This window comes from Manis javanica, chromosome 14 (genome assembly GCF_040802235.1).
Source record: "Manis javanica isolate MJ-LG chromosome 14, MJ_LKY, whole genome shotgun sequence".
Classification (NCBI taxonomy): Eukaryota; Metazoa; Chordata; class Mammalia; order Pholidota; family Manidae; genus Manis; species Manis javanica.
Window position 1 is genome coordinate 24,450,925 of NC_133169.1, and position 27,369 is coordinate 24,478,293.

The 27,369-nt window shown below is 34.3% G+C and overlaps 1 protein-coding gene across 1 annotated transcript in view; it reads left to right on the top strand.

The window, feature by feature from the left end:
- CDC73 (cell division cycle 73) overlaps positions 1 to 27,369 on the top strand; it is a 122,743-nt gene that overhangs the window by 16,686 nt on the left and 78,688 nt on the right. The window contains exons 7-10 of the mRNA XM_037014070.2: positions 7,557 to 7,773; positions 9,671 to 9,769; positions 11,690 to 11,768; positions 13,450 to 13,514. Of these exons, the coding sequence (XP_036869965.2) occupies positions 7,557 to 7,773; positions 9,671 to 9,769; positions 11,690 to 11,768; positions 13,450 to 13,514 (460 nt within the window). The remainder of the gene's footprint in view (positions 1 to 7,556; positions 7,774 to 9,670; positions 9,770 to 11,689; positions 11,769 to 13,449; positions 13,515 to 27,369) is intronic.

Genomic DNA, 27,369 nt, shown 5'->3' on the forward strand with positions numbered 1-27,369 from the left:
GCAAAGATATTTATAATGGTTATATCTTCTTGTTGGATTGACCCTTTAATTATGTAATGTCCTTTTTTGTCTCTTGTGACTTTCTTTGTTTTCAAGTCTATTTTGCCTGTTACAAGTACTGCAACTCCTGCTTTTTTTTCTCTCTTAGTTGCATGAAATATCTTTTTCCATCCCTTCACTCTTAGTCTGTGTATGTCTTTGGGTTTAAAGTGAGTCTCTTGTAGGCAGCATTTAGATGGGTGTTGTTTTTTTATCCATTCAGTGACTCTCTATCTTTTGATTTGTGTATTCAGTCCATTTACATTTAGGGTGATTATCGATAGGTATGTACTTATTGCCATTGCAGGCTTTAGATTTGTGTTTACCATAGGTTCAAGGTTAACTTCCTTATTATCTAAGAGTCTAACTTAACTCACTTAATATGCTGTTATAAATGCAATCTAAAGGTTCTTTTCTTTTTCCCCTTTTCCTTCCTCCTCCATTCTTTATATATTAGGTATCATATTCTGTATTCTTTGTCTGTCCCTTGATTCACTTTGCAAATAGTTCATTTAATTTCTGCATTTGCTTAGTAATTAGCTGTTCTACTTTCTTTACTGTGGTTTTATTACCTCTGGTGACAGCTATTAAAACTTAGGAACACTTCCATCTGTAGCAATCTCTCCAAAATAGACTGTAGAGATGGTTTGTGGGAGGTAAATTCTCTCAGCTTTTGCTTATCTGGAAATTGTTTAATCCCTCCTTCAAATTTACATGATAATCTTGCCAGATAAAGTAATCTTGGTTCCAGGCCCTTCTGTTTCATTGCATTAAATACATCATGCCAATCCCTTCTGGCCTATAAAGTTTCTGCTGAGAAGTCTGATGGGCTTTCCTTTTTATGTGATCTTATTTCTCTCTGGCTGCTTTTAATAGTCTGTCCTTATCCTTGATCTTTGCCAGTTTTATTACTATATGTCTTGGTGTTGTTTTCCTTGGGTCCCTTGTGTTGGGAGATCTGTGGATCTCCATGGCCTGAGAGACTATCTCCTTCACCTGATTAGGGATGCTTTCAGCAATTACCTCCTCAAAGACACTTTCTATCCCTTCTCTCTCTCTCCTTCTGATATCCCTCTAATGCGAATATTGTTCCATTTGGATTGGTCACACAGTTCTCAATATTCTTTCATTTGTAGAGATCAGTTTTTCTCTCTGTGCCTCAGCTTCTTTGTATTCTTCTTCTCTAGTTTCTATTTCATTTATCATCTCCATCTTATCCAACCTGCTTTTAATACCCTCCATTTTGCTCTTCAATGTTTGGATCTCCGACTGGAATTCATTCCTGAGTTCTTAGATATCTTTCTGTACCTCCATTAGCATGTTGATGATTTTTATTTTGTACTCCCTTTCAGGGAGAGTCATAAGGTCCATGTCATTTAAATCTTTCTGTGGAGTTACATCAATTTTACTCTGGACCAGGTTCCTTTGGTGTTTCATATTTGTATATGGCGCCCTCTAGTGTCCAGAAGCTTCTGGAGCTGCTCAGCCCCTGAAGCAATGTCGGGGATCACAAGGGGAGTGGTGTTGGTGCCTGGGTTGAGGAAAGAGCTGTTTCCTGCTTCCCAGTTGCTATACCTGTCTCCACTGCCTGAACCAGTGGGCCGAGCACACAGGTATAAACTTTTGTCCCAGAGCAGCCGGATATGGATCCCTGCTTTCCTCAAGTGGCTGGAATCTCAGTCTCTCCAGGAATTCTGTCTGTATTAGCTTTCCAGCCCTGTAATCATGCGAGTATCATGAAAGCACCATGAAATGTAGGTTTGTGCTCCCAGAGCAGATCTCCGGAGCTAGGTATTCAGCAGTCCCAGGCCTTCCACTCCCTCCCTGCTCCGTTTCTCTTCCTCCCGCCTGTGAGCTGGGGTGGGGGAAGGGCTTGGGTCTCTCTGGGCCACAGCTTTGGGATGTTACCCTGTTCTGTGAGGTCTGCTCTTTTCTCCAGGTGTATGCAGTCTGGTGCAGTCCTCTTTCCTGTTGCTTTTTCAGAATTAGTTGCACCAACTATATTTTCGAATTGTATGTGGTTTTAGGAGGAAGCCTCTGTTTCACCTCTCAAGCTGCCATCTTTAATCTAGAAGTTAGTTTCTTATAGTCGAATTTTCTGAGTGGTGCCCTATCATTTGTATGACATTCTCTTGTTAGAAACAAAATTCAGCCCCCCCCCCCACAGGGATTAATATATTCCCCTCCCTTTGGGTGTGTGAATGCCAAAAGGTGGATGTCATTAATAATCATTTCAGAAGCTGCCTAGCACAAAAATTTTTTAATTTATGTAGAATTTTTTATACTTATGTTTATGGATTCATAGTGTTGTTTTTTACTAATTTTAAAATTTATTTTAATTTATGTTGGTATGTAGTGTTGTTATAATGTCTTTCTCTTGTTTCAAAGCAGGCTACTTCTGGTCTTAGTATAAATTGGAAAGTATTTCCTTCTCTTTAGTTTTCTGGAAAAGTTTGTTTAGAATTGGTAGTATATTTCCCAGTGTTTAAGAGAATTTACTAATAAAGCCATGTATGCTGTAGTTTTATTTATTTTTATGTATTTCAGGTAAAGGTTTTAACTACAGTTTCAATTTCTAATAGTTGTAGGGATATTCTGGTTCTCTTCCCCTGTTTTTTTGAGTCTTTCTTTGAATTTATCTTTTTCATTTAAGTTGTCAAATTTATTGATGTCATGTTTATAATATCCTTTTATAGTGTCTAGAATCTGCAGTGATGTCCTTTTTCATTCTTGATGTTAGCAAGTTGTGTCTTCTATTTTTAATATGGCTAAAATTGAAAATTGTATTGATCTCTGAAGAACCATGTTGGGGTTTTTCCTTTTTGAGTCTTCAGTTTCTGCACTGATCTTTATGAATTCCTTACTTCTGCTTATATTTGGTTTTTAGTTTCTTACTCTATTTTTTAAGAGTTTCTAATGGTGAAAGCTGAGGTTATTGATTTCCTTCTAGGCACTATTTCAATGCCTAGGCATCCCATATTTTGATACTGTGTTTTCATTTTCATTCAGTTCAAAATTCCTTTGTGATTATCTTTTTTGATTCATGGATTGTTTGCAAGTGAGTTATTTAGTTTCCAAATATTTGGGGATTTTCTGGAAATCTTTGTTATAGGTGGTGATTTTATCCCAAAGTATGGTTATACTTTGTGTAACTTGAATCCTCTGAGATGTATTAAAACTTGTCTTTTGGCCTCAAGTACAGTCTATGTCCATGTAAAGAATGTGTATTCTGCTGTTATGTTGGAGTTCTACAAAGCTCATTAAGGTCGAGTTGGTCAGTAGTAGCAGTCAAGTCTTTTATATCCTTATTTGTTTTCTGCCTTACTTGTTTTATTGATTACTGAGAGAGAGAGAATTTTTGAAATCTTAAATGTAGATTTGTCTATATTTTTCCTTGCAATTCTATTATAGATTTTGTCTTTCCACTTTGAAGCTCTCTTATTAGGTATAAATGTTTAGGGTCATTTTTTTTTCTTTAATATTAAAAAAAAATTTATTGAAGTATATAGTTGACAGATAGTTTCAGATGTACAGCATTGTGATTCAACATTTAATACTTTTTGAAATGATCACCATGGTAAGTGTAGTAACCAGGGTTATGTTCTTTTGATGAATAAATCTTTTTATTTTTTTTATGACTGGCATTAATATTCCTTGTTAAAAAATTACTTTCCCTTGTATTAATCTTCTCATTCCCCCTACTTTGTTTTAGCTTATGTTAGCATCGTATATTATTTTTATTCTATTTTTTAAAAAAACTGGAAAAGTATACATAACATGAAATTTACCATCTTAACCCTTTTTAAGTATAGTTTAGTAGTGTTAAGTATTTTCATATTGTTTTGTAACCATTTCCAGAACTCTTTTCATCTTGAAAACTGGCATTCTGTTACTTTTAACCTTTGTGTCTTTACAGTTTAGGTGATTTTCTTGTATGTGTCGACCATTTACACTTAATATGATTGTTGATATCATTGCTTTTAGTTCATCATTTTGCTTATTGTTTTGTTTGTTACTTTTTTTTGCAGTTGTTTTGGATTAAATGAGAATTTTTATTCCATTTTATATTTTCTGTTGGCTTATTATAGTCATCACTGTTTTGTTATTTTAGTGTTTGCTTTAGGGTTTTTAGTATCATAGTTTATAGCACCACAGTCTAACTTCAAGTGTTATACCAACTTGTACAATAGTATCAGGAACCTTATAGTGATTTCCACTTCTCTCTTTTTAGCCTTTGTGATTCTGTTGTCATCCATTTTACTTATATGTGTGTGGTAAACACTGATAGGCATTGCTGTTATTCTTGTTTAAGCAGTTATCTTTTAAAGAGATCTAAATAATGAAAAAATCTTATATATTACAGATACCATTTCCATTGCTTTTCATTCCTTTGTGTATATCCATATACCCATTTTTTTCCCTTCTGCTGCAAAGACTTAATGTTTCCTTTTGTGTGGGTCTGTTGTTGATGAATACTTTCAAATTTTTCAAATTCTGAATTAATATTTTGCCTTTATTTTTTCTTTTAAGGAATTTAAACTAGATATAGAATTCTAAGTTTCATCTTTTTAAGTACAGATGTTCTTAAACTTCCTCAACTCATGAAGGGTTATGTTCCAGTAAACCTATTGTACATTTGAAAATATTGTAAATTGAAAGTACATTTAGTACACTTGACCTCCTGAACTTTGTAGCTTTGCCTCTTCTACCTTAAACATGCTCAGAACACTTAAATTAGCTTAAAGATAGGCAAAATCTAAAATCTTTCTTATATAAGCCTGTTTTATAATTAAGTGTTGAATATCTCATGTAATTACTGAGTATTTCACTAAAAGTGGAAAACCAGAATGGTTGCATGGGTTTGGAGTGGTTGTAATGAGTTAATTGGGTGTTTTCCCTCATGGTCTGTGCAGACTGGGAGCTATGGCTTTCTGCGATTGCCCAGTATCATACCACAGAAAATTCAGAATTTTAATGCCCAGTATCATACCACATATTGCTAACCTACAGAAAAATAAAAATTCAGAATTTTAAGTACAATTTCTATTGTCTATATAACTTTTACACCATCTTGAAGTCAAAGAATTATTAAGTTGAACCTTGTCAAGTTGGGAACCATCTGTACTTCAAAGGTGTTGTGCCACTACATTCTCACTTGCCTTATTTCTGATGAGGAGTCTGCTATCCTCATTTTTTTTTGTTATGAAACATCTTTTTTACTCTAGCTACTTAAAAATTTTTCTCTATCAGTGTTTTGAGCCATTTAATTATTAGATGACTTGGTGACGCTTTCTTCCTTGTTCTTTTGCTCAGTGTCTACGAAGGCTGAGGAAATCATTTTGTTCATAATTTCCATTGAATTTGAAAATTTTTGGCCTTGTTTCTTCAAATATTTTTTTCTGTGTCCTTCTTTCTGGACTTTAGTTACTCATACTCTGCTTGAAGTTATCCACAGCTTACTATTCTTTTCTTCTTTAGGATTCTTTTTTCTATTTCTTTTTTGGGTTCTTTTTTCTATGCATTTTGGATAGTCTCTGAAGTTACATAATTGACTAACATTTTTTTCTGTGAATATGTATACAGTATATTTGAAGTCTCCAACATTGTATTTTTTATCTTTCCAGGTTGTTTAAATATACAGTCCATGCTTCAGTTTGTTGAACGTGGAATAGGTATAATCATTTTAATATTACATCTGTGTCAGTTGGTTTTGATTTAGACTTCTAATTCTGGCTTTTATTTTTCTACTCCTTCCTATACATGCCTTGTAATATTTTGATACTAGAAATTTTTCATTTTAGCTTATTGAGTGCTAGGTATGTTTATATTCACTAAATTTTTGTTTTGTTTTGGGAAATAATTATATCACTTGGAAATGGTTTATTCCTTTTTGGTTTTGATTTTAAGATTTGTTATTTGAACACTGTTCATTTAGGAAAATTACTTTCCAACCATTATTAAGGCAGAACCATTCTGAGTAGTCTACCTAATGCCCCAATGAATATGAGGTTTTGGTCTGGCTGGTGGAAACAAGTACTGTTCTCACCCTTTCTGAGTACTGGGAATTACTGCCTGAAACCTCCTGGATTATTCTAGATCCAGTTTTCTCATGCTTATTTGCTAATCAGTGTTCTCCTGGAGTATTTGGGGGGGATCTTCTGTGCCATTCTCTCTTCGCAGATACTGTGCCTATGAATTCCAGCCATCTTGATCTTGCTGTATTCTCATGTCCATTTTCAAATTAGGGAGTTTCACTAAGTTTTGCCTGGATTCTCCTCCTCATGCCATGTTGGAAACTTTCAAGGCAGTAGAGTGCAGCATTCATAGGGCTTGCTGTCCTTGTTTCATTTGTCAGAGATCACTGTCTTTCATTCTTTGATATCAAGTAAACTATTGCTTCATGTATTGACTTGTTGTTTCAAGGGGGAGGGTTGATCCAGTCCCTGTTAATTCATTTTGGCTGGAACTAAAAGTTCATTGACTGAAAGTCCAGTGTATGTTTGAGTGTGATTTAGAAACATATATGAATTTGGCTCAAGGTATGTTAGTATGCTTTATATTTTAAGGGAAAATGACCCAGTATTATATAAAATGAGTCAAATATGAGGTGAGCATTGAGGATCTACTATGAAGTACCTTCACTCCTAATATAAACAAATCAGTATACTATATAATACTACTGTATTTAAACCTGCAGCAATTCCTGTCCTTTTTCCAGATGTTTAAATGTATTTCAAGATTGTCATCTTGTGGTTATAGTAATAACTTTGTCAACTGTTATTAAGGTACCCAGACACTTTTTAACTCTTCTTCTCATTTTACATTGTGAAAAATGACACTAAGCTTATCATCTTAATGAAATATATACTTTCAGTGTTAGTCTTTTCATGTAGTTCTGAAAACATAATCTCTGTTTGCCATTTTGCCTGTTAGTTGAAAATCAAGTAAAGAAAGAACTTCGAAATTCGGCTTTATCTTCTAGACTTTAAAAGTATATGTTTATGTGGCATATCCTTTGTTACCTATAAAATTGATACATTGTACATTGTGACACAGATCTGAAACCTTGAAATAAATTTCAAGGAAAACCTTAGCTTTGAATTCTTAACAGATTGAATTTTTCACCCCTCTTCCAAGGTGACCTGTGTGTATGCGTATGCATGTTTGTGTAATGTGTATAGACTTGGTGAGGAGAGTTGTTAGCAAATGAGTCTCAAAATGTAAAGAAAAGCACCCAGATTAATGAGTTCCTCTAATTTGGGGTGGAAGGAAAGACAAAACGGAAAGATTTTTGTTGCATGGATCCTTCTAAGAAATTACTAATTTGTGCAGAGTAATTTTTTTATATGGATTCTAAAACCTTATATGATTATAAAATATGTAAATTTTATAGATAAGGAGAAAACCTTAATTATTGCCACTTAGAGTGTTCTTACCAGAAACTTATAAATGTAACAAATTTATGATGTGCTTAAGAGATCCTTGCTGTGAAAATTAAAGAAAGAAATTGCTTTCAGGTCTCTGTCTGAAGCTATGTCAGTGGAAAAAATTGCTGCAATCAAGGCCAAAATTATGGCTAAGAAAAGATCTACTATCAAGACTGACTTAGATGATGATATAACTGCCCTTAAACAGAGGAGCTTTGTGGATGCTGAGGTAGATGTGACCCGACATATTGTCAGCAGAGAGAGAGTTTGGAGGACACGGACAACTATCTTACAGAGTACAGGAAAGGTAAGTAAAATATTTCACTCATTCATTAGAGTATGTATATTCACACAGTAATATTAACCAGTCTTCCATTCCATTTTAGTTTATGGTGGCTGTTAGGTCACCAAGGAAGCTAATGAAAAAGCGTCAGTTGATTTTCACCTCATTTGTAAATCCAAAGAATGGCCAATTTTCTGGTTCAGATTTTTGCTTGAACCTAATCAACAGGAAGTATTGATAGCAAAAGCTCTCTGGTCATTAATATTATTATTTTTTTCCTACTTGCAAGATAGAGAACTTAAGAAAATCAGCAAACATTTATAGCATGGATTTGTATATAGCATTCTGTTATATGGATGTACCAATATTTGTTAGTTCCTTATTAATGGAGTTGGGTCCTTTCTGCTACAGGTTTGTGGGATTTTTCTTCCCTCTCTTTGTCTTCCATTCCTCCCTCTGTCTCCTTCCCTCCCTTCCTAGTCATGATTACAGTGTATTAAAAAGCATTCTTTTTCATATACCTTTATGCATTTATCTGTATACAGCAAAAGGATTAATTCCTAAAATTGAATTGCTGGTTAAAGGGATGTGTACTTAAAATTTTGAAAGATACTGGATGTCTGGTATATTACAGGAGCTCCAGAAAGCTTGCATTGATTTTGTTGCACTAACATTTTCATCTGTCTTTCTTTCCCTCAGCTCCCAATTTTCTCTTAAATGTTAATTCTCCACTGATGCACAGTTGTTGATAGTGATGACTTATGGCAAGAAAGTTTATAGAGGTGTGTGAGTGACTGATGAAAGCGAACTTTAAAACATTGGTCTAGACAGACAAATTTTACAGATTTTGGATTTTGGCTTTAAAATTACTGTGCCCTTTTAAAAGGAATAAAGCTAGGAGAAAAGAGTATATGACAGAATTCTTTTGTTGTACATTGGCTTGTTTTACAAAGTACTTGAAGTCAAGATTAAAAATGATTCCAAAGAGCTTAGAATTACAGAGAAATCTACAAACATGAGTAAACTTCTATTTTTGTATTTACAGTGATCTGTTGATACTCATTTTCTCTACCTAATATGGCTATTCACTGAATAATGTGACTTTTTTTCTACCAATTCTCATTATAATTGCTGAAAAATCTGAATCTCATTATGAAGAACTCAAACGGGTGATATGCCTATCTTATTTTCTAGACCACACATTACGTTTCGGATAACTGAGATGAACACTTTTTTTGAGCTCTAGGTGGCAGGATTGTTCCATCATTCCAAACTTTGTGTTCCAATTTAATTTAGTGTTGTTGGTAACACTGTATAATTTAAGAAATAAGTTAACAAAGAATGAAGGAAGGAAGGAGTAGTCAGGTTAGTTAGCCTTGTTGAATGTTAAGATTGTTTAGGCAAAAGTTTATTAGATTTAAAAAAATACTTTCCAATATACAAATCTTTGAAAAGTGAACATTGACTCCTAACAGTATGTCAGAATTTTCAACTCCTCATGTAAGTTGTAGCAGTCTGAAAAGTTAGCACTTGAGTTTATTATACCTAGAAGAAGATACAGTGGTCAATTTCTCTCAGAATTAAGGAGCCTCTTTTGACAACATTTCTGTTATATTTTTATTTAAATGTTACTGTTTCCTGATTACATATTTGAATAGTTACAGAATATGAATCAGTTGATAGCCAGTTATGCAGTTTAAGTAAAATGATAATAAAAGACTAACACTGGTTTTATAATAGTTGGTCTTTGGATCAACTTTTTAGTAGTAGTAGATTTTTACTTATGTGTGTAATAGTATCTCATAATATGGTAGGGAAGAATTGATAGGAAGAAAACTTAGTCAAATTGTTTCTAAGTGAACTTACTGTCTTTAGATATTCGATTTTAAGTGGGGTTATTTAAAATCCATTTATATTTCAGAATTTTTCCAAGAATGTATTTGCAATTCTTCAATCTGTAAAAGCCAGAGAAGAAGGGCGTGCACCTGAACAGCGACCTGCCCCAAATGCAGCACCTGTGGTGAGTTTTTTATGGCTTATATAGCAATTTTAATGAAAACGACACTTGTGTTTCAGTATGTTCTCTTTTATATGTGGAATCTAAAAACAAATGAACAAAACAAGCCCATAGAGAACAGATTGTTGGTGGCCAGAGGGTAGGTGGGGAGTGAGAAAATAGGTGGGGTTTCAAAAGGTAAGACAACAAAAATTTAAAATATCCCAAGCAATCAAAACAGGGGAAAATAAGATACTTCAGTTATTCTTAACTGTAGACATAAATGGGTAAGAATCTGAAAGGGTATTTGTTAGTTTTCTAGAAAAGTTCTGTAAACTGTAGAAGCGCTACTCATTGTTGCTTGGGAGAAACACTAACCATTGTTAGAAATACAAATCCTTATTACCATCCACTTTGGGGCTTTTTCTGAAATCATTGGTATATGTGACTTGGTGAATGTATTGTGCTTCCCCTAACCATAGGTCATTTGGTCTTTTAATTGTGTCTTAGTTTTAGCCATTTGGAGAGTTCACACCCTCACTCTTTGAGGTGCCACTTAGGACACTCCCAAAATAAATTTCATATATGACATATAGCTTATATTTAAACTCAAACATACCCTCCAGTTGAGAATCCTTCCAGCTAGTTTCATATGATTCAACAAAGGAAAAACAAAAACAGTGTTTTTATTTTGTATAGAATTTTAAGAAGTATATCAAAATTTGGAAGGGTACTGATACAGTCTGCAAGATTTAGTAGTTTTGTTCATTCATGAAATCCTTTGTGTTTAATCTTTTAAAGGTAGTGGATAGTTGCTGGTATTTAGGTAAATGTTTGCAGTGGACTTTTCAACAAGTACTTAAGTGCCTACTATTTGTCAGGCAATGTGCTGACAAAGATACAAGAGATACTAGAATAAAAAAGGTCCACAGTCCCTCTCCTCTTTGCTCACAGTCTTATAGAACACAGAGATAACTAAAAAATAGTGGGACAGATGTTACGATGGTAAAACACAGGGTGTTCATAATTATGAAGGTTGACAATTTGAATAGTAGTTGGTAGGAAACATATATCAAATCTTAAAACAATAAAAAACACTTTGTGACAATATTCTATTTCTGTAATCATTGAAATACTTGAAAATTTTAATGTTTGGCATTTGACTGTAGAAGTGTGTATCTAGTGACAGTCTTGAATAAGTGTCTTATTTGGATTAATACTTAGGGTAGCATCTTGTTGTAACAAAATGAAGTGTAGTCTTCCTGAATACTGAATTTCCCAGGCAATTTTGAGAATATTCCTTCAGCATTCTTTTAAGGTTATTACAGACTGTAAACTTAGGTAAAATGTTTGCATATTAAGTTAAACATTATTAGATTAGCAACTTTTTCTAAATACTAAAAAAAAAAATAACACCTTTGTTAACTTATGCTTACCCATACATTTACAGTAGTTTTATTGTCATAGTTGTATTTGTTAAATGGGAGGATTCCCAATTTGGAGAATAAATGAGTTAAAAGGTTCTAAAATGTCAGTTCAATAAATTTTGAATTAAAAGGTTTTTTATTAAAGAAAAAATGCTCATAATTGGAAGGAATTTATATTAAAAAGAAATTTAAGTTATCTGAGTGAAATTACTAAACACACCCAATTTATTTCTGCAGTTTCTAATACAAACCTGTATTGGTGCAGGTTTATTTGAAGTCCTTTGTCCTTGTTCCTGATAGGGGTGGTAATTTTCTAGCAATAAACATTCTCTTTAAAATAAGCATCAAATGACTCCCTAGTTTTTGTCCCATTTGCTTATGCTTCTCACATTTGTCTTACTGGATGTCATAAGAAAAAGGCTTAGAAAATAAACAATACCCTTACTGTGGTTTTTATTCTAAATATTAAGTAACAATGTAAAATATAGCATGTAACTCGTAATTAATTTTTCTATAGGACCCTACATTACGTACCAAACAACCTATCCCAGCTGCCTATAACAGATACGACCAGGAAAGATTCAAAGGAAAAGAAGGCAAGTTACTTAATTTTTATCTTCTTCCTGTGGTTGTGCTGAATTTGAGAGACAGGATAGCCTGAGGGTTAAGAGTAGGGGTCGGCAAACTAATAGCCACAGGCCAAATCGGGCACACTATGTGTTACTATAAATAAAGTTTTGTTTGAACACGGTGAGAATCGTTTATGTATTATCTGTGGCTACTTTTGTGCTATGACAGTGGTGTTGAGTTGTTATAGAGATCATGTGGCCTGCAAAGTCTAAAAATCTATCTGGTCTTTTGTAGAATAAATTTGCCAACCTCTGGTTAACTGCATCTATTCTGGATCCAGATGCTCTTGTCACACCTTTGGCATGAATTTTGATAAATTACTTTAACCACGCTCTGTCTCAATTTCCTCCTGTGTAACATTACAATACTAACAGTAGCAGAAGTAGTAGTACCTATTTCTTAGGGTTATTGTGGGAATTAAACTAGTTAATAAATGTAAGTTCCCTAGAATAGTGACTTGCATGTAATGAGCTGTATGTAGATATTTGCTGTTATTAATATTAAGAATTAGTTTCTCAAGTTTAGTTTAGTGTGGAGACTCTTATCAAATTATGTTTCCCTAATTATAAGTACATAGATTGAGAACTTGGGAAGCATAGATAAAAGTAACCATGTGAGGACTTACTTTGTGATAGCCTTCATGGTATACTTGCAGTAATAATGAATCATTTCCACATTATTGTCGTGGTTAGTGAAGTGGACTGCTATCAGTGCAACTTCTCATGGGACTTTGATTTATCTGGACTTGATTCATGAAAAAGCTGGTGGCAGCTGGAAGTTTAACAATAATTATTGTTTTTTGCGTAATCTGAAATCTCCATTTTTTCATGGAAGGATTTATTGCCTTAGTGCAGTGAATTTTGCATGCTGACTTCATTTACTGGATAAAGGCATGCACTGAATACATGCTGTAGAAGTAGAATGGTAGATTTTTTTATTCTCTGTAATGTTTTTCTTTTCCAATGAATTACATGAAGTAGGGGTTGGCAAATTACAGCCCACAGACCAAATCAGACCCCCCACAGACCAAACCAAGCTGGACCAGTTTGTTTACATCTATTTCTTACTCTGCTTTTGCACTGCACCTGCAAAATTCAGTAGTTGAGCTACGAACTATATTACTTGCAGTACGTAAAATATTTAATATATGACCCTTAACAGAAAGCTACACTTATACTCTGTCCTGGAACCCTTACCACTAACTAATTACAACATAGCTTTTCTACAAATTATGTAACATATGCCTATGATTGTAATTTTGGAACAAAACTATTAGTTAAGTACTTCATGATACTGGATGCTTTTAGTGCTACTGTAATTGAATATTAGCAGTAACTAATTTGAGGGTTATAAAGTATTTGATTCAATCTACTTTTTGATATTCCCAACCAATTATATGATGGTTGAACACAATTACAGACCTAGTTTTAACCGTTTCCTACACCAAGGGCTTGTTAGTATGTATTGAATATAATTTTGAGTCTAATATCCCTATTAAATTTTTATCTTCACAAGAATGTAATTTAACTTTATATGTATAGTTGATTCAAGACTTTGTACAACTGGCAGCTATAATGTAGATTACTTTAGATTTGTTCTTGATCATGAAATACATAAAATCTAAAAGTAAATCCCTTTTCTTTACAGAAACGGAAGGCTTCAAAATTGACACGATGGGCACCTACCATGGTATGACCCTTAAATCTGTAACGGTAAGTCACTTTGACCACAGAGGTCCTTTTTTTCTTGGCATTTTATGTGAGTATGAGTAGCACATGTTGAAGAAAAGCTTTGTGGTCCATTTTTTCTATTTCAAGTATTCACCTTTAATACGCAGTTGTGCTGATAGATCTGTGTGGTGATTATTTGACTCATGGGTATTGTTTTTTTGTTCTTAGTTGAGTGTGTGTGAATAAAAGCTGTTTTGGTTAAATTGTGAGTAGGATGGTTGCTACTTCGTTAGAGTAAAGCCAAGAGGAGTTACAAGGTTCAGTTTTGGAAAGTTCTTTGTTGTAATATCTTATGTTCTTTATAATGCCTTTTGCTCTTTAAAAGACAGATTGCAGTGGTTGATGTGATACTTAAAAATGCATACTTGACAGAACCAAATACTTGGATGTCCACAATTACAATCTTTGGCTCACTGTTAGCAGACTTTTCTTTTTTAACTCCTTAAAGATGGTTATTTCTAGATATTCTGACTAAGCTGTATTTAACACCTCTAATTTTTATTTAGCCACTGATAGGACTAGGTGATGTAGAGCAGGAAGTCTGTTAACCTCAGTTAGATGCTTATATTATAGATCATTATACCTTTTATTCTTTAAAATACTATGTATATGTGTTAGAGTACTATATATTTAAAACATTAATACTAGACTTAGTTTCTAAATTGTCAGATCTTTGAGGATTTAATATGACATGGAATCATAATGTATTTGCTGTGATTTCTCAGAATTTATATATATCTTGCCATGCTTTACTCTTTTCCAGAAGCAGACAGCAAATAGCATGGAGAATCTGATATTAAGAGTTGACTTTTCTTTTTCTATACTTTACATACTTTAAATTGGAATTGAGTGATAGTTTGCTAATACACTTGTTTTAAAATATCATCTGATTTGTTTTTATATTATTGAAATTATATGTGGACTGATTAATTCATTCAATAGGTACTTACTGAGCATTTATGTCAGATCCTGTTCTGGTTGCTGAGACTGTAGCTCTAAATAAGACAGGGCTTCTTTTTTATTTATTTATTTTTTATTAAGGTTTCACATGAAAAAACATTGTGGTTACTACATTCACCCATATTATCAAGTCCTCCCCCAGACCCCATTGAAGTCACTGTCCATCAGTGTAGTAAGATGCCACAGAATCACTGCTTGTTTTCTCTATGCTACACTGTCTTCCCCGTGACCCCCACACACACCATGTGTGCCAATCATAATACCCATCAATCCCCTTCTGCCTCCCTCCCCACCCACCGTTCTCCCCACCCGCATTCTAGTAACTGTTAGTCCCTTGGAGTCTTGTGAGTCTGCTACTGTTTTGTTCCTTCAGTTTTACTTAGTTGTAGACAGGGCTTCTTTAGAGAGAGTCGTCAGACAGGCCTCTCTAAGGAGGTAACTGTTGAGCAGAGACCTGGCTGAGAGCATTCTGTGGGAGACAGCACAAGGGTGAGGCTCAGTAGAGTTGTGGCAGGAAGGCCAGTGTCTCCATAGTCTAGTGAGTGAGGGGAAAGTGGTAAGAGATTAAATGAACCCACATTATGGGATCTGTGTAGTTCTTTTTAAGACTTCAAAACATAACTCATGGCTGTAAGAGTTAACTGAAATTCTTAAAAGATTCCTTTATTGACATTTTCTTGGGGAGAAAACATGCGTATTGACAATTCTCCAAGGGAATTATTGTGGAACTGAAGTTACTATACTTAAGTAGCCATCAAAGTAAGTTTTTTGTAGTTACTGTTGTCATTTTTACTTTTGTCTCATCTGAAATGTCATGAAATTGGTTCTATTACTGAGCTTTTATGCAAACAGGATCAGTGGTAATTTTTATGGTGATGCTTTTTATAGAACAGTTTTTCTAAAATACAGGGACAGGCTTAATTAAAGCATATGACAATGATATGGCTCTGCTTCCTCATCAGAGACATTGTTCCTAAATATACTTTTAGGAAATTTAAACTTATTTATGGTGTGTGATTTTACAGAAATTAATCTCTAAAAGACCTTGTACAGGAATGCAAAAGAAAGACTAAAAAGTCAAATTGCCAGTACTTTTAATATTTTAATACCCATTTTGAATCTCTGGGCTGTTTATGACCTGATCATTTTAGCAGTCAGTTGTTAGAGAGGTTTGAGTTTGAAAGCATTAAAGTTACTCTGATAATTGTTTATAGTTGAATCTCAAACTTATGCTTCCACTGTAAATTTTTTATCTTTGTAACTATTACCTACTTAGATTCTTGTGAATTTCCAGTTAAGGGCATTTCTCCTATGATACCCACCCAGAGATAATAAGTAGTTGAATGTATGTTAAAGACTTTGTTGAAGCGATATGACTTTCTAATTTATGCATAACTCATTTTAGCTACTGTTGTGTTTTTAGGGTTTTAATATGCCTAGTTTTTATGCCTAGTTACTAAAAGTATATGTCTACATTAGAATTGGTCTATTATCTTTTAAGTTGAAGATACCAGAGTTCTGTTAGATGTAATACTAAATAAATCATGCAGATGTCTAGAAAATTTTTATACAATGACTTGTTTTCTATAGTGTTATAGAGAAGGGGGTGTTTTGATAATATTTCATAAGAATCTTAAGTTTTGAAGTTTTCGGAAATTAAGGTCCAAGCAGGGTATTTTGGTAATATTTCATGAAGATAATAATTTATTGAAATTTATTATAGGAACAGAAGCCCAGGTATCTTTAAAGCTACAAGTTTGCATAGTTGGGTCTCTGGTTAACTTTTGACTTAGGCCAAGAAATACAGAGGCAGAAGACATAAATGTTGCTAGAGGGCTTTTCTGAGTTGGAAGACTATCCCCCAAATATATTACTTTGTTTCTATAATGTTGAAGAAATACTAGATTAAACAGATTTTGTGGTATAGGAATCTCATCATTTTTAATACATGAATATGTAAATTGGAAGACAGAAGTATGTACTCTTTTCCAAACTTGTTTACCCCCAGAGTTTACCCCTTTTCTCCTTTCTATTGAAAATATTGGAAAGAACTAGAGTTGTGTAGAATCAATGTAAGTGAAACTATTTTAGGAGTTAGTGGTTGGGAGTAGAAACCATTTAGTATGGGGAACACCAGAGTATATTTCCATGGATTGCTTTTGTGAAGGGGGTTATCTTAGACTAAGAAAATGGTGCTTGGCAGTGCTTTTCATTACATAGTAAATATGAGGAGAGAGGAGATGATGAAGACCTTTCTTTGTTAGGTAGTAGCAAGGAACTTATCTGTGGTTCCACTGGATAGGAAATAAAATAGGAACCTAGTTCACTCTTGTTATTTACAAGGATTTGGCTATTGAACCGAGAATTACTTCATTCTAATTTACTAATCTAACTTACTCATGTTCAGTTGGAAAGGTTATTATAAACTTGGGTGGATTTTAAAAATCTGTGTTAGAGGTGTAACATCATGAACTCTCATTTTTCAGGAAGATCAGGAATATCAGTCTCTTCACAAAGTTATATTCTTAAGCAAGTTACATTAGTAACTGCCCTGCTCGTCTATTTTATAAAACTTCCTTCATTCTCATTTGATTGTTGATTAACTTGTTCATCTGCTTGAGTATTAAGGGAGTGCTCTAGTAGCAGTAATGCTCTGGCGTTGGGTCTAGAGCACAAGCCAGCAGTAGATAGAGACAGTTGATTAAGACTGTTAGGAATCTCCTTTCCTTCCCTTCTCTTCCTCAGCAGTTATTTTTTGAGTGCCTGCTGCTGCTGTGTGCCTTGCATTATGCTAGGTGCTGGGACATCAGAGATGAAGAAAACCAGATGTGTTCTCATGGACTTTATGGTCTGTTGGAGGAGAGATACATCAGTCACTCAGATATAAAATTATGATTGTGCTAAATGGGTAGAGATACCTTGTGCCATGAGAACCTGAAACTGGGGGATTTTTTGTGGGAGTCCGTATACTTTAATGAGGTGATACTTGAAGTAAGACCTAAACTGAGTAAGACTGAACTTGAAGATTGCAGGAAAGCGTATTTTAGGAATAGTGAACAAAAAAAAACAAGAGTAAATGCCTTGGTGGGAAGAGCATGGCAAGTAGAAAGATTTGAAAGACTGATTATTGTGGAGATTCTGAGGATGCCTATAGGAAAGCTTCTTCCTAGAGTTAGGTGCAACTTCTCTGCTTTATAAATGTTGTTGCATTGACATCATATACCTCTTTTAGCATACTTCTGGGGTCATTCCTTGTGCCAGTCTAAATGCAGCCCCACAGTGTTTTATTAGGCATCCAGTGTGATTTAAAATTTTATTTTACTCACCAGCATTTTAAAATAAGACACAAGAGTATGTTACAAAAACAGTCTGGATTTCCTGCTCCTTCTGAGAAGCTATGTCTGGGTACTGGGTCCACAGTGTGGCGTAGCAGCAGCCGTATCAGTCTGCCCAGTGGCTGCCTTCCTTAAGTTGGGATGTGTTTCTCTAGGTTGCCATAGCTTTCACCACTCTGTTATCTATATCTAGCCTTCTCTACTTACTTATCCTACCGTCTCAAACCCCTTCAGTTTGAAATCCCTGATGTAAGTAATAGCAGTGATAGCTTGTTAAAGAGAAGTTAATCAGTTGGAAACTATAAATTTAAGGCTTTGAAGTCAGGCCTGGCTTTGAATCCCAGCCCTTCTACTCATTCTGCCACTAATGACATTAAGAAGGTTATTTAACTTTTCAGTGGTCTTGTTTTTTTTATAGTAAAGGTAGTAGAACCTAGGTCACAGTATTGCTGAGGATTAAGAGAGACACTATAAAATGCCTTGCACAAAGACGACTCAACTAATAAATGATGACTACTTTTATTATGAATTTATAATTTTATATATAATTTCAGTTTGACGTGCGTGTAGACATAGGCAACTGTAGCTTCATTGACATATTTAATATTACATATTTAACAATATAATTTTCATTCAAAGTTATGAAGACTAGTTTATTTTAATATTGTGAGAACCCTTTTCCTTCCAGTAATTGGGATATTTTTACTACAGCTGCATATGTCTATCTTCCAGTAGAGTTCTTTATCCTTTGAGAGAAAATTGCTACAAAGAAGTTGTCATATAGAGTGGGTGATAACTTAGGTAGGATAGCCTTTTCCATCATATACAGAAATGAGACTTACTTAGATTTAAATTGCCCAATATGACCCAAAAAAGTGTTGGGATTTTAATATATGGTCACAGAATTAATTTCTGATCTCGCTGCATTCTGCATTTAGATTGGTATGTTACTCTGAGAATATTGCACTTGAAATAATTTTCAAAACATGTTGGCTGTTTGGTATTTCTATCCTATGTCAGCCTGAGCAGTACATTTACTGCCTAAACAAACTAAAACATTATGTATTTGGCTTCTGTAAATAACTCATTTTATTTTATTTTTTGTCTTTTAGTTAAGTTTACTATGTATCTAAATCAGTGGTTCTGGGACTTACAGAACTATATTTGTATATAATTCAGTATATATTTGTACAGATGGTTGTAAAGTTGTAGTGAAAGTTAAAATTAAATAGATACAAATTAAAATTGGTTTGCATACAGATTTAGTTGCAGGAGAAAGAGTTGTTTAAGTAAAATGGACACTTTCTGAAGTATACTACCTGATGTATAATGTCAGTGACTCGAATAGCAGCTATGTGATACTGAGAATCCAGTCACTTCAAATTGCCTAAGCCACCAAGGTTTAGTTTCATATATATCATGGCCTAATATGTATATTACAGCTTCAACATCACTTGTAAATTTCAGCTAATGGAAAGGAAATTAAAGGGGAATGATTGACACAATTCTTCTCATAAGCACGAGTCAGAAATCACATATGTACCTTTCTCTCATATCCCATACCCGGAACTCAGCCATAATGCTTTTACCCAACTCCAAGGAAGATTTGAAAATGCAGTCTTCCTGTGCATATGCTGTCAACAAATCTTTAGAAGGGCACCAAGAATGCACAATGTGGAAAAGACAACCTCTTCAAAAAGTGGTGTTGGGAAAATTGGTAACTGTGTCCAGTTCAGAGCCCAGGATTTCTGGGTCTTCCATCTGGCCTGGATGTGGCTTCTTGTGGTCTGATTATTCCAGAGTTATCCCGGATGAGCCCCCAAAAATGATGCCGGGGTTCTTGTTTGTGGAGTTGAAGAATGAACTTAGTAAACACTCAAGGTAGAAGAGCCAGGAAGAGGCTTTTATTTAGAGGTACAGTGAGAGGACAGAGCTCCTGGCTTATGCCAGGAGGGGACAAGAGAGCCCTGTAAATAACTCATATGCCTTAAGCTTTTTGAAAGTAGATTTTACACATTTATTAGCTTGTTACATGAAGTAATAGTTTTAACACAGTAATATTTTATACCTTTTACTTTTTATTGTATCTGCATTTTCATAGACTTTTCTAAGATCCCATCACTGAGATTTTTTTCTCTGCTCTCAAAGCATCCCATACACCCCTTTTATAGTCATTTTGTGCAAATGAGTTTTCCAGCTTTTCATTTTTGTGTTTTTTTAATAATGTCATGCTTTTCATAGATATGGGCTGTGCTTTGATAAAAAGAAGATACAGGAGAGAACGCTCTATTATGATTTGTTGACCTATTTGTTGAGCGAATTAGGCAACAATTATCTCATCTGAAAAGTGGTATTATAACAACTCTGGAATTTGTTGTGAGTTTTAAATGTGTACGGGTATACCTTGTTGAGCATTATTCCTTTCCGTGCTGCTTTTTTGTAACTGAATTAATTGTAGTTACTGCAGAAATATTTCATATTAAACATAGAATGTTTTGTGAACTTTTTATATTTAGTAATACTGAAAACTCCCTCTTTGCCTCCCATCCAAAGTGGGTAATATTTAGAGTGAACACTTAACCTGATGGGTGGGTATTAATTTTCTTACACTGATTCCTTCTTTGTGGTGTGAGAGATTAAAATATTATTTTACCCTAATATTTTATCAGTATTAACCAGCATTTGATGCTGATATACTTGAATAAAAATTATAGGAAGAGAACATATTAATAGGTGTCAGGAAATTTTAAGGCATATAAAGTGAAAGTTATTTTTATATTACTTTTTAAAATGTTGCTTTCAGTTTATGTATCTTACTGAGCTTTATTGAAAATCCATTGCACAGTGGATGGTACTTTTGATGTAACCTTTACAATTAAACTCTGTTTTATTTAGCTTTGCATGTCATGAAAGAGTAATTATCAGTTTACCCAAAATATCTTAGAGATTTAATAATATCTGTAACATACTCTTTAAATCCAATTTACCAGTACCATGTAGTTAATGTTCACAAAACTCCTGAGGCTTATATTTTATTTTTTATATTTTGCTGAGACTTATTTTTTAAGAAACATAGACAATTGTTGGTGCATATGTCAGAGGTAAACTTGGAAACTTTGTATGTAATATAATAGTAATGTTAATATCACCTTGTTTCAGAATTTCATATTGATCATTGTAAAAACAGAAGGAGAAAACAAACCAGTTTGGAAATGTAATAGTATTTTGTTAATAATATAAAAAAAATTTATACTGTGAAATTCCAGTTTGATCATATATAATGTTAAATTATAGTTCTATGTGTAATGCTGTAATTATATATGGCTGAGATATGCACAAAAGCAAACTTTAATTTTTTAAAATATAATCTCTTTTGGACATACAGTAAAGTTTTTGTTGCAATTTCCATTTACTTTTCATCAGTATGGCTTTAATCCATTCAGTTTGAACAAAATTAGTATCAGTATTGAACATACTTCATCACTTTAAAATTCTAACTCCTTCGATATTTTTAGATGAACCATATTTATAGATTAACCACTACTATTTTTTAATATAGACATTTTACATATTTCTCTTCATTACTTTGAGCAAAAAATACTAATATTTAATATTTCCTCTGATTTCATGACATGATTTGAGTCAGTTCATTCATATAAAAAAAACCTAGCATATTTAATAACATGCTGTAACTGGATATTTAGATATTTCGTTGATGGGAACTCTTCTGTTGGCTGTTCTTGGCTGAGTTTTAGTTTGCTGTATCAATTGCTTGGTCTTCATAATTTGATTTAAATCTTCAGCTAATTTCTAATTTTTATATAAATCCTACATTGAAATTTTATTTTCTTAGTTGTTTTAGTATTTGTCTTAATATTCATTCGGTTGGCTAGTTAGTTCATCCCTTCCCTTTTTCCCTTTTCCCCTCCCCCACACTGCTCATTTGATCTTTAATTCTAAGTTTCGGTTTCTTTTCCAGGTCTTTTTCTTGATGGATGTTTCTTTTAGTGTTGTTCTTGTCTTTCCTGCTTCTCATGTTCCTCTGTGAGTGACTGTTCCTGCACTTATTTTAAATATCTGTTTTTAAACTCCTGTTTGCTTCTGGTCTGGACATATCTTACTATTTAGAAACTAAATTCTTATTTTAGAATGATGTTTTGCTGTTAATAAGTTGAAGGCATGTTCATTTGAAATACTAAGGAATTAAAGATTTTTAAGATTTTTATTTTCATTTTAATTGGGGACAAAGTTATATCACAAAACTCAGGTCATGCTTTCATTGTTGAAGTTGTTACATTTTATGTTGTGATTGAAGATGCATTGGTTCTTTACATTTAGATTTTTGTAGTAGCATGCAAGATCAGACAATTATTTTGAAATCAAGTCAATTTTACATTTTTACAAATTGCTGTTTAAATTAGAAAGAATGATTATTTGATCACTTACAAGCAGTGAATTCTGCGTGCTATCAGTCTAATTATTTGCCTCCCTAAATTTGGTAGTTTTAGATAGATGTGGTGTTCTTCTTAACATATCTTTTTGCCAGTTCTGTCTTACATGTACTGCCATGAACATTCTGGAATTTATTTATTTATTTATTTTAAATATAACAAATTTGGGGACTAAAATTAAGCAGGTCTTTGTCCTTTCAGAAGAATTCAAACTTCTGTGTAGAAGGCTTATTTAGTTTTCTTCTTTTTTTTTTAATTTTTTATTAAGGTATTATTGATACACACTCTTATGAAGGTTTCACATGAAAAAACAATGTGGTTACTGCATTCACCCATATTATTGTGTCCCCTCTATACCCCATTGTAGTCATTGCCTATCAACGTAGTAAGATGCCACAGAGTCCCTACTTGTCTTCTCTGCTACACTGTCTTCTGCATGATCCCCGCAACACCATGTGTGGCAATCGTAATACCCTTTAATCCCCTTCTCCCTCCCTCTGCACCCACCCTTCCTCACCCCTCCCCTTTGGTAACCACTAGTCCCTTCTTGGACTCTGTGAGTCTTTTGCTGTTTTGTTCCATCAGTTTTGCTTGGATGTTACACTCCACAAATGAGGGAAATCATTTGGTACTTGTCTTTTTCCTCCTGGCTTATTACACTGAGCATAATACCCTCTAGCTCCATCCATGTTGTTGCAAATGGTAGGATTTGTTTCTTATGGCTGAATAGTATTCCATTGTGTATATATACCACCTATTCTTTATCCATTCATCTGCTGATGGACACTTAGGTTGCTTCCATATCTTGGCCATTGTGAATAGTGCTGCAATAAACATAGGGGTGCATATGTCTTTTTAAATCTGAGAAATTATATTCTTTGGGTAAATTCCTAGGAGAGTTTCCAAGTTGAATGGTATTTTTAGTTTTAGTTTTTTGAGGAACCTCCATATTGCTTACAACAATGGGAACTAGCTTACATTCCCACCAGCAGTGTAAGAGGGTTCTTCTTTCTATGCATCCTCACCAGCATTTGTTGTTCTTAGTCTTTTTGATACTGGCCATCCTAACTGGTGTGAAGTTATACCTCATTGTGGTTTTTATTCATATTTCCCTGATAATTAGTGATGTGGAGCATTTTTTCATGTGCCTGTTGGCCATCTAAATTTCTTCTTTGGAGAATTGTTCATATCCTCTGCCCATTTTGTAATTGAGTTATTTGGTTTTTGGTTGTTGAGGTGTGTGAGTTCTTTATATATTTTGGATGCTAAACCCTTGTCAGATCTGTCATTTATAAATAATTCTCCTATGCTGTACGATGCCTTTTTGTTCTGTTGATGGTGTCCTTTGCTGTACAGCAGGTTTTTAGTTTGATGTAGTCCCCTGTGTTCATTTTGCTTTTGTTTCCCTTGCTAGAGGAGATGCGGTCAGGAGGAAGTTGCTCATCCTTATATTCAGGAGATTTTGCCTGTGTTGTCTTCTAAGAGTTTTATGGTTTCATGACTTACACTCAGGTCTTTGATCCATTTTGAGTTTACTTTTGTGTATAGGGTTAAACAATAATCCAGTTTCATTTTCTTGCATGTAGCTGTCCAGTTTTGCCAACACCAGTTGTTGAAGAGGCTGTCCTTTCCCCATTGTATGTCCATGGCTCCTTTATTGTGTATTAATTGACCATTTATACTTGGGTTTATATTTGGGCTCTCTAGTCTCTTACATTGGTCTGTGGCTCTGTTCTTGTGACAGTACCAAATTGTCTTGATTACTATGGCTTTGTAGTAGAGCTTGAAGTTGGGGAGTGAGATGCCCCCTACTTTATTCTTCTTTTTCAGGATTGCTTTGGCTATTCGGGGTCTTTGGTGTTTGCATATGAATTTTTGAATTATTTGTTCCAATTCATTGAAGAATGTTGCTGGTAATTTGAGAGGGATTGCATCAAATCTGTATATTGCTTTGGGCAGGATGGCCATTTTGACGATATTAATTCTTCCTAGCCATGAGCATGGGATGAGTTTCCATTTATTAGTGTCCCCTTTAATTTCTCTTAAGAGTGACTTGTAGTTTTCAGAGTATAAGTCTTTCACTTCTTTGGTTAGGTTTATTCCTAGGTATTTTATTCTTTTTGATGCAATGGTGAATGCAATTGTTTTCCTGATTTCTCTTTCTATTGATTCATTGTTAGTGTATAGAAAAGCTACAGATTTCTGTGTGTTAATTTTGTATCCTGCAACTTTGCTGTATTCTGATATCAGTTCTAGTAGTTTTGGAGTGGAGGCTTTAGGGTTTTTTATGTACAGTATCATATCATCTGCAAATAGTGACAGTTTAACTTCTTCTTTACCAATCTGGATTCCTTGTATTTCTTTGTTTTGTCTGATTGCCGTGGCTAGGACCTCCAGTACTATGTTGAATAACAGTGGGGAGAGTGGGCATCCCTGTCTTGTTCCCGATATCAGAGGAAATGCTTTCAGCTTCTCGCTGTTCAGTGTAATGCTGGCTGTGGGTTATCATATATGGCCTTTATTATGTTGAGATACTTGCCCTCTATTCCCATTTTGCTGAGAGTTTTTATCATGAATGGATGTTGAATTTTGTCAAATGCTTTTTCAGCATCTATGGAGATGATCATGTGGTTTTTGTCTTTCTTTTTGTTGATGTGGTGGATGATGTTGATGGATTTTCGAATGTTGTACCATCCTTGCATCCCTGGGATGAATCCCACTTGGTCATGGTGTATGATCCTTTTGATATACTGTTGAATTCTGTTTGCTAATATTTTATTGAGTACTTTTGCATCTACATTCATCAGGGATATTGGTCTGTAATTTTCTTTTTTGGTGGGGTCTTTGCCTGGTTTTGGTATTAGGGTGATGTTGGCTTCATAGAATGAGTTTGGGAGTATTCCCTCTTCTATTTTGTGTAACACTTTAAGGAGAATGGGTATTATGTCTTCTCTGTGTGTCTGATAAAATTCCGAGGTAAATCTGTCCAGCCCCGGGGTTTTGTTCTTGGGTAGTTTTTTAATTACCGTTTCAATTTCTTTGCTCGTAATTGGTTTGTTTAACTTTTGTGTTTCTTCCTTGGTCAGTCTTGGGAGGCTGTATTTTTCTAGGAAGTTGTCCATTTCTTCTAGGTTTTCCAGCTTGTTGGCATATAGGTTTTCATAGTAGTCTTTAATAATTCTTTGTATTTCTGTGGAGTCTGTCATGATTTTTCCATTCTCATTTCTGATTATGTTGATTTGTGTTGATTCTCTTTTTCTCTTAATAAGTCTGGCTAGAGGCTTATCTATTTTGTTTATTTTCTCGAAGAGCCAGCTCTTGGTTTCATTGATTTTTGCTATTGTTTTATTCTTCTCAATTTTGTTTATTTCGTCTCTGATCTTTATTATGTCCCTCCTTCTGCTGACTTTAGGCCGTATTTGTTCTTCTTTTTCCAGTTTTGATAATTGTGATGTTAGACTATTCATTTGGGATTGTTCTTCCTTCTTCAAGTGTGCCTGGATTGCTATATACTTTCCTCTTAAGACTGTTTTTGCTGCGTCCCAGAGAAGTTGGGGCTTTGTGTTGTTGTCATTTGTTTCTATATATTCCTTGATCTCTTTTGATTTGTTCATTGATCCATTGATTATTTAGTAGCATGTTGTTAAGCCTCCATGTGTTTGTGAGCCTTTTTTTTTTTCTTTGTAGAATTTATTTCTACTTTTATACCTTTGTGGTCTGAAAAATTGGTTGGTAGAATTTCAGTATTTTGGAATTTACTGAGGCTCTTTTTATGAGCTAGTATGTGGTCTATTCTGGAGAATGTTCCATGTGCACTTGAGAAGAATGTATATCCTGTTGCTTTTGGATGTAGAGTTCTATAGATGTCTATTAGGACCATCTGTTCTAGTGTGTTGTTCAGTGCCTGTGTGTCCTTACTTATTTTCTGCCCGGTGGATCTATCCTTTGGGGTGAGTGGTGTGTTGAAGTCTCCTAAAATGAATGCATTGCAGTCTATTTCCCTCTTTAGTTCTGTTAGTATTTGCTTCACATATGCTGGTGCTCCTGTATTGGGTGCATATATATTTAGAATGGTTATATCCTCTTGTTGGACTGAGCCCTTTATCATTATGTAGTATCCTTCTTAATCTCTTGTTACTTTCTTTGTTTTGAAGTCTATTTTGTCTGATATTAGTACTGCAACCCCTGCTTTCCTCTCACTGTTGTTTGCCTGAAATATGTTTTTCCATCCCTTGACTTTTAGTCTATGCTTGTCTTTGGGTTTGTGGTGAGTTTCTTGTAAGCAGCATATAGATGGGTCTTGCTTTTTTTTTTTTTTTTTGCACACAAAATTTCCCCACTTTTATTCTCCCTATCCCAATTTTATGTTCTTGTTGTCAGCATTCACTCCTTTTCCTATTAAGTGTCTATGAACAAACTCTTATCTTCTAACTGATATATTAGGGTCAAAGGTAATCATACCACTTTTACAGTGTTAATAAATCTGCATTTATCCATATATTTACCTTTACCAGTGACACTGAGGCTTTCGTATGCTTTTGCATTGCTATTCAGCATGTTTTCACTTAAATCTGCAGAACTCTCTCAAGCATTTCTTGCAAGGCAGGCCTAGTGGTGACAGGCTCCCTCAGTCTTTGTTCATCTGAGAAAGACTTTATCCCTTCTTTCTTTTTAAAGGATAGTTTTTCCATGTATAATATTCTTGCTTGGCAGTTTTATCTCTCAGTACTTTCAATGTATCATCCTAGTCTCTCCTGCCCTGCAAGTTCTCTGCTGATGGTTTTATGGGTGTTCCTTTATATGTGACAAGCTTTGTTCTTACTGATTTCAAATTTCTCCCTTTGACTTTTGATAATTTAATTATAATGTGTGTTGGCATCGTCCCCTTTGGAATGATCTCGTTTGGGAGCTTTGCAGCTTCGTGAATCTAGATGTCCATTTCCCTCCCAAGATTTGGAAAATTTTAGCCGTTATTTCTTTAAATATGCTTTCAGCCCCTTTCTCTGTCTCTCCTTCTGCTTTTTCCATAATACATATATTTGTTCTTTTAATGGAGTCATGTCATAACTCCTATAGGCTTTCTTTACTGCT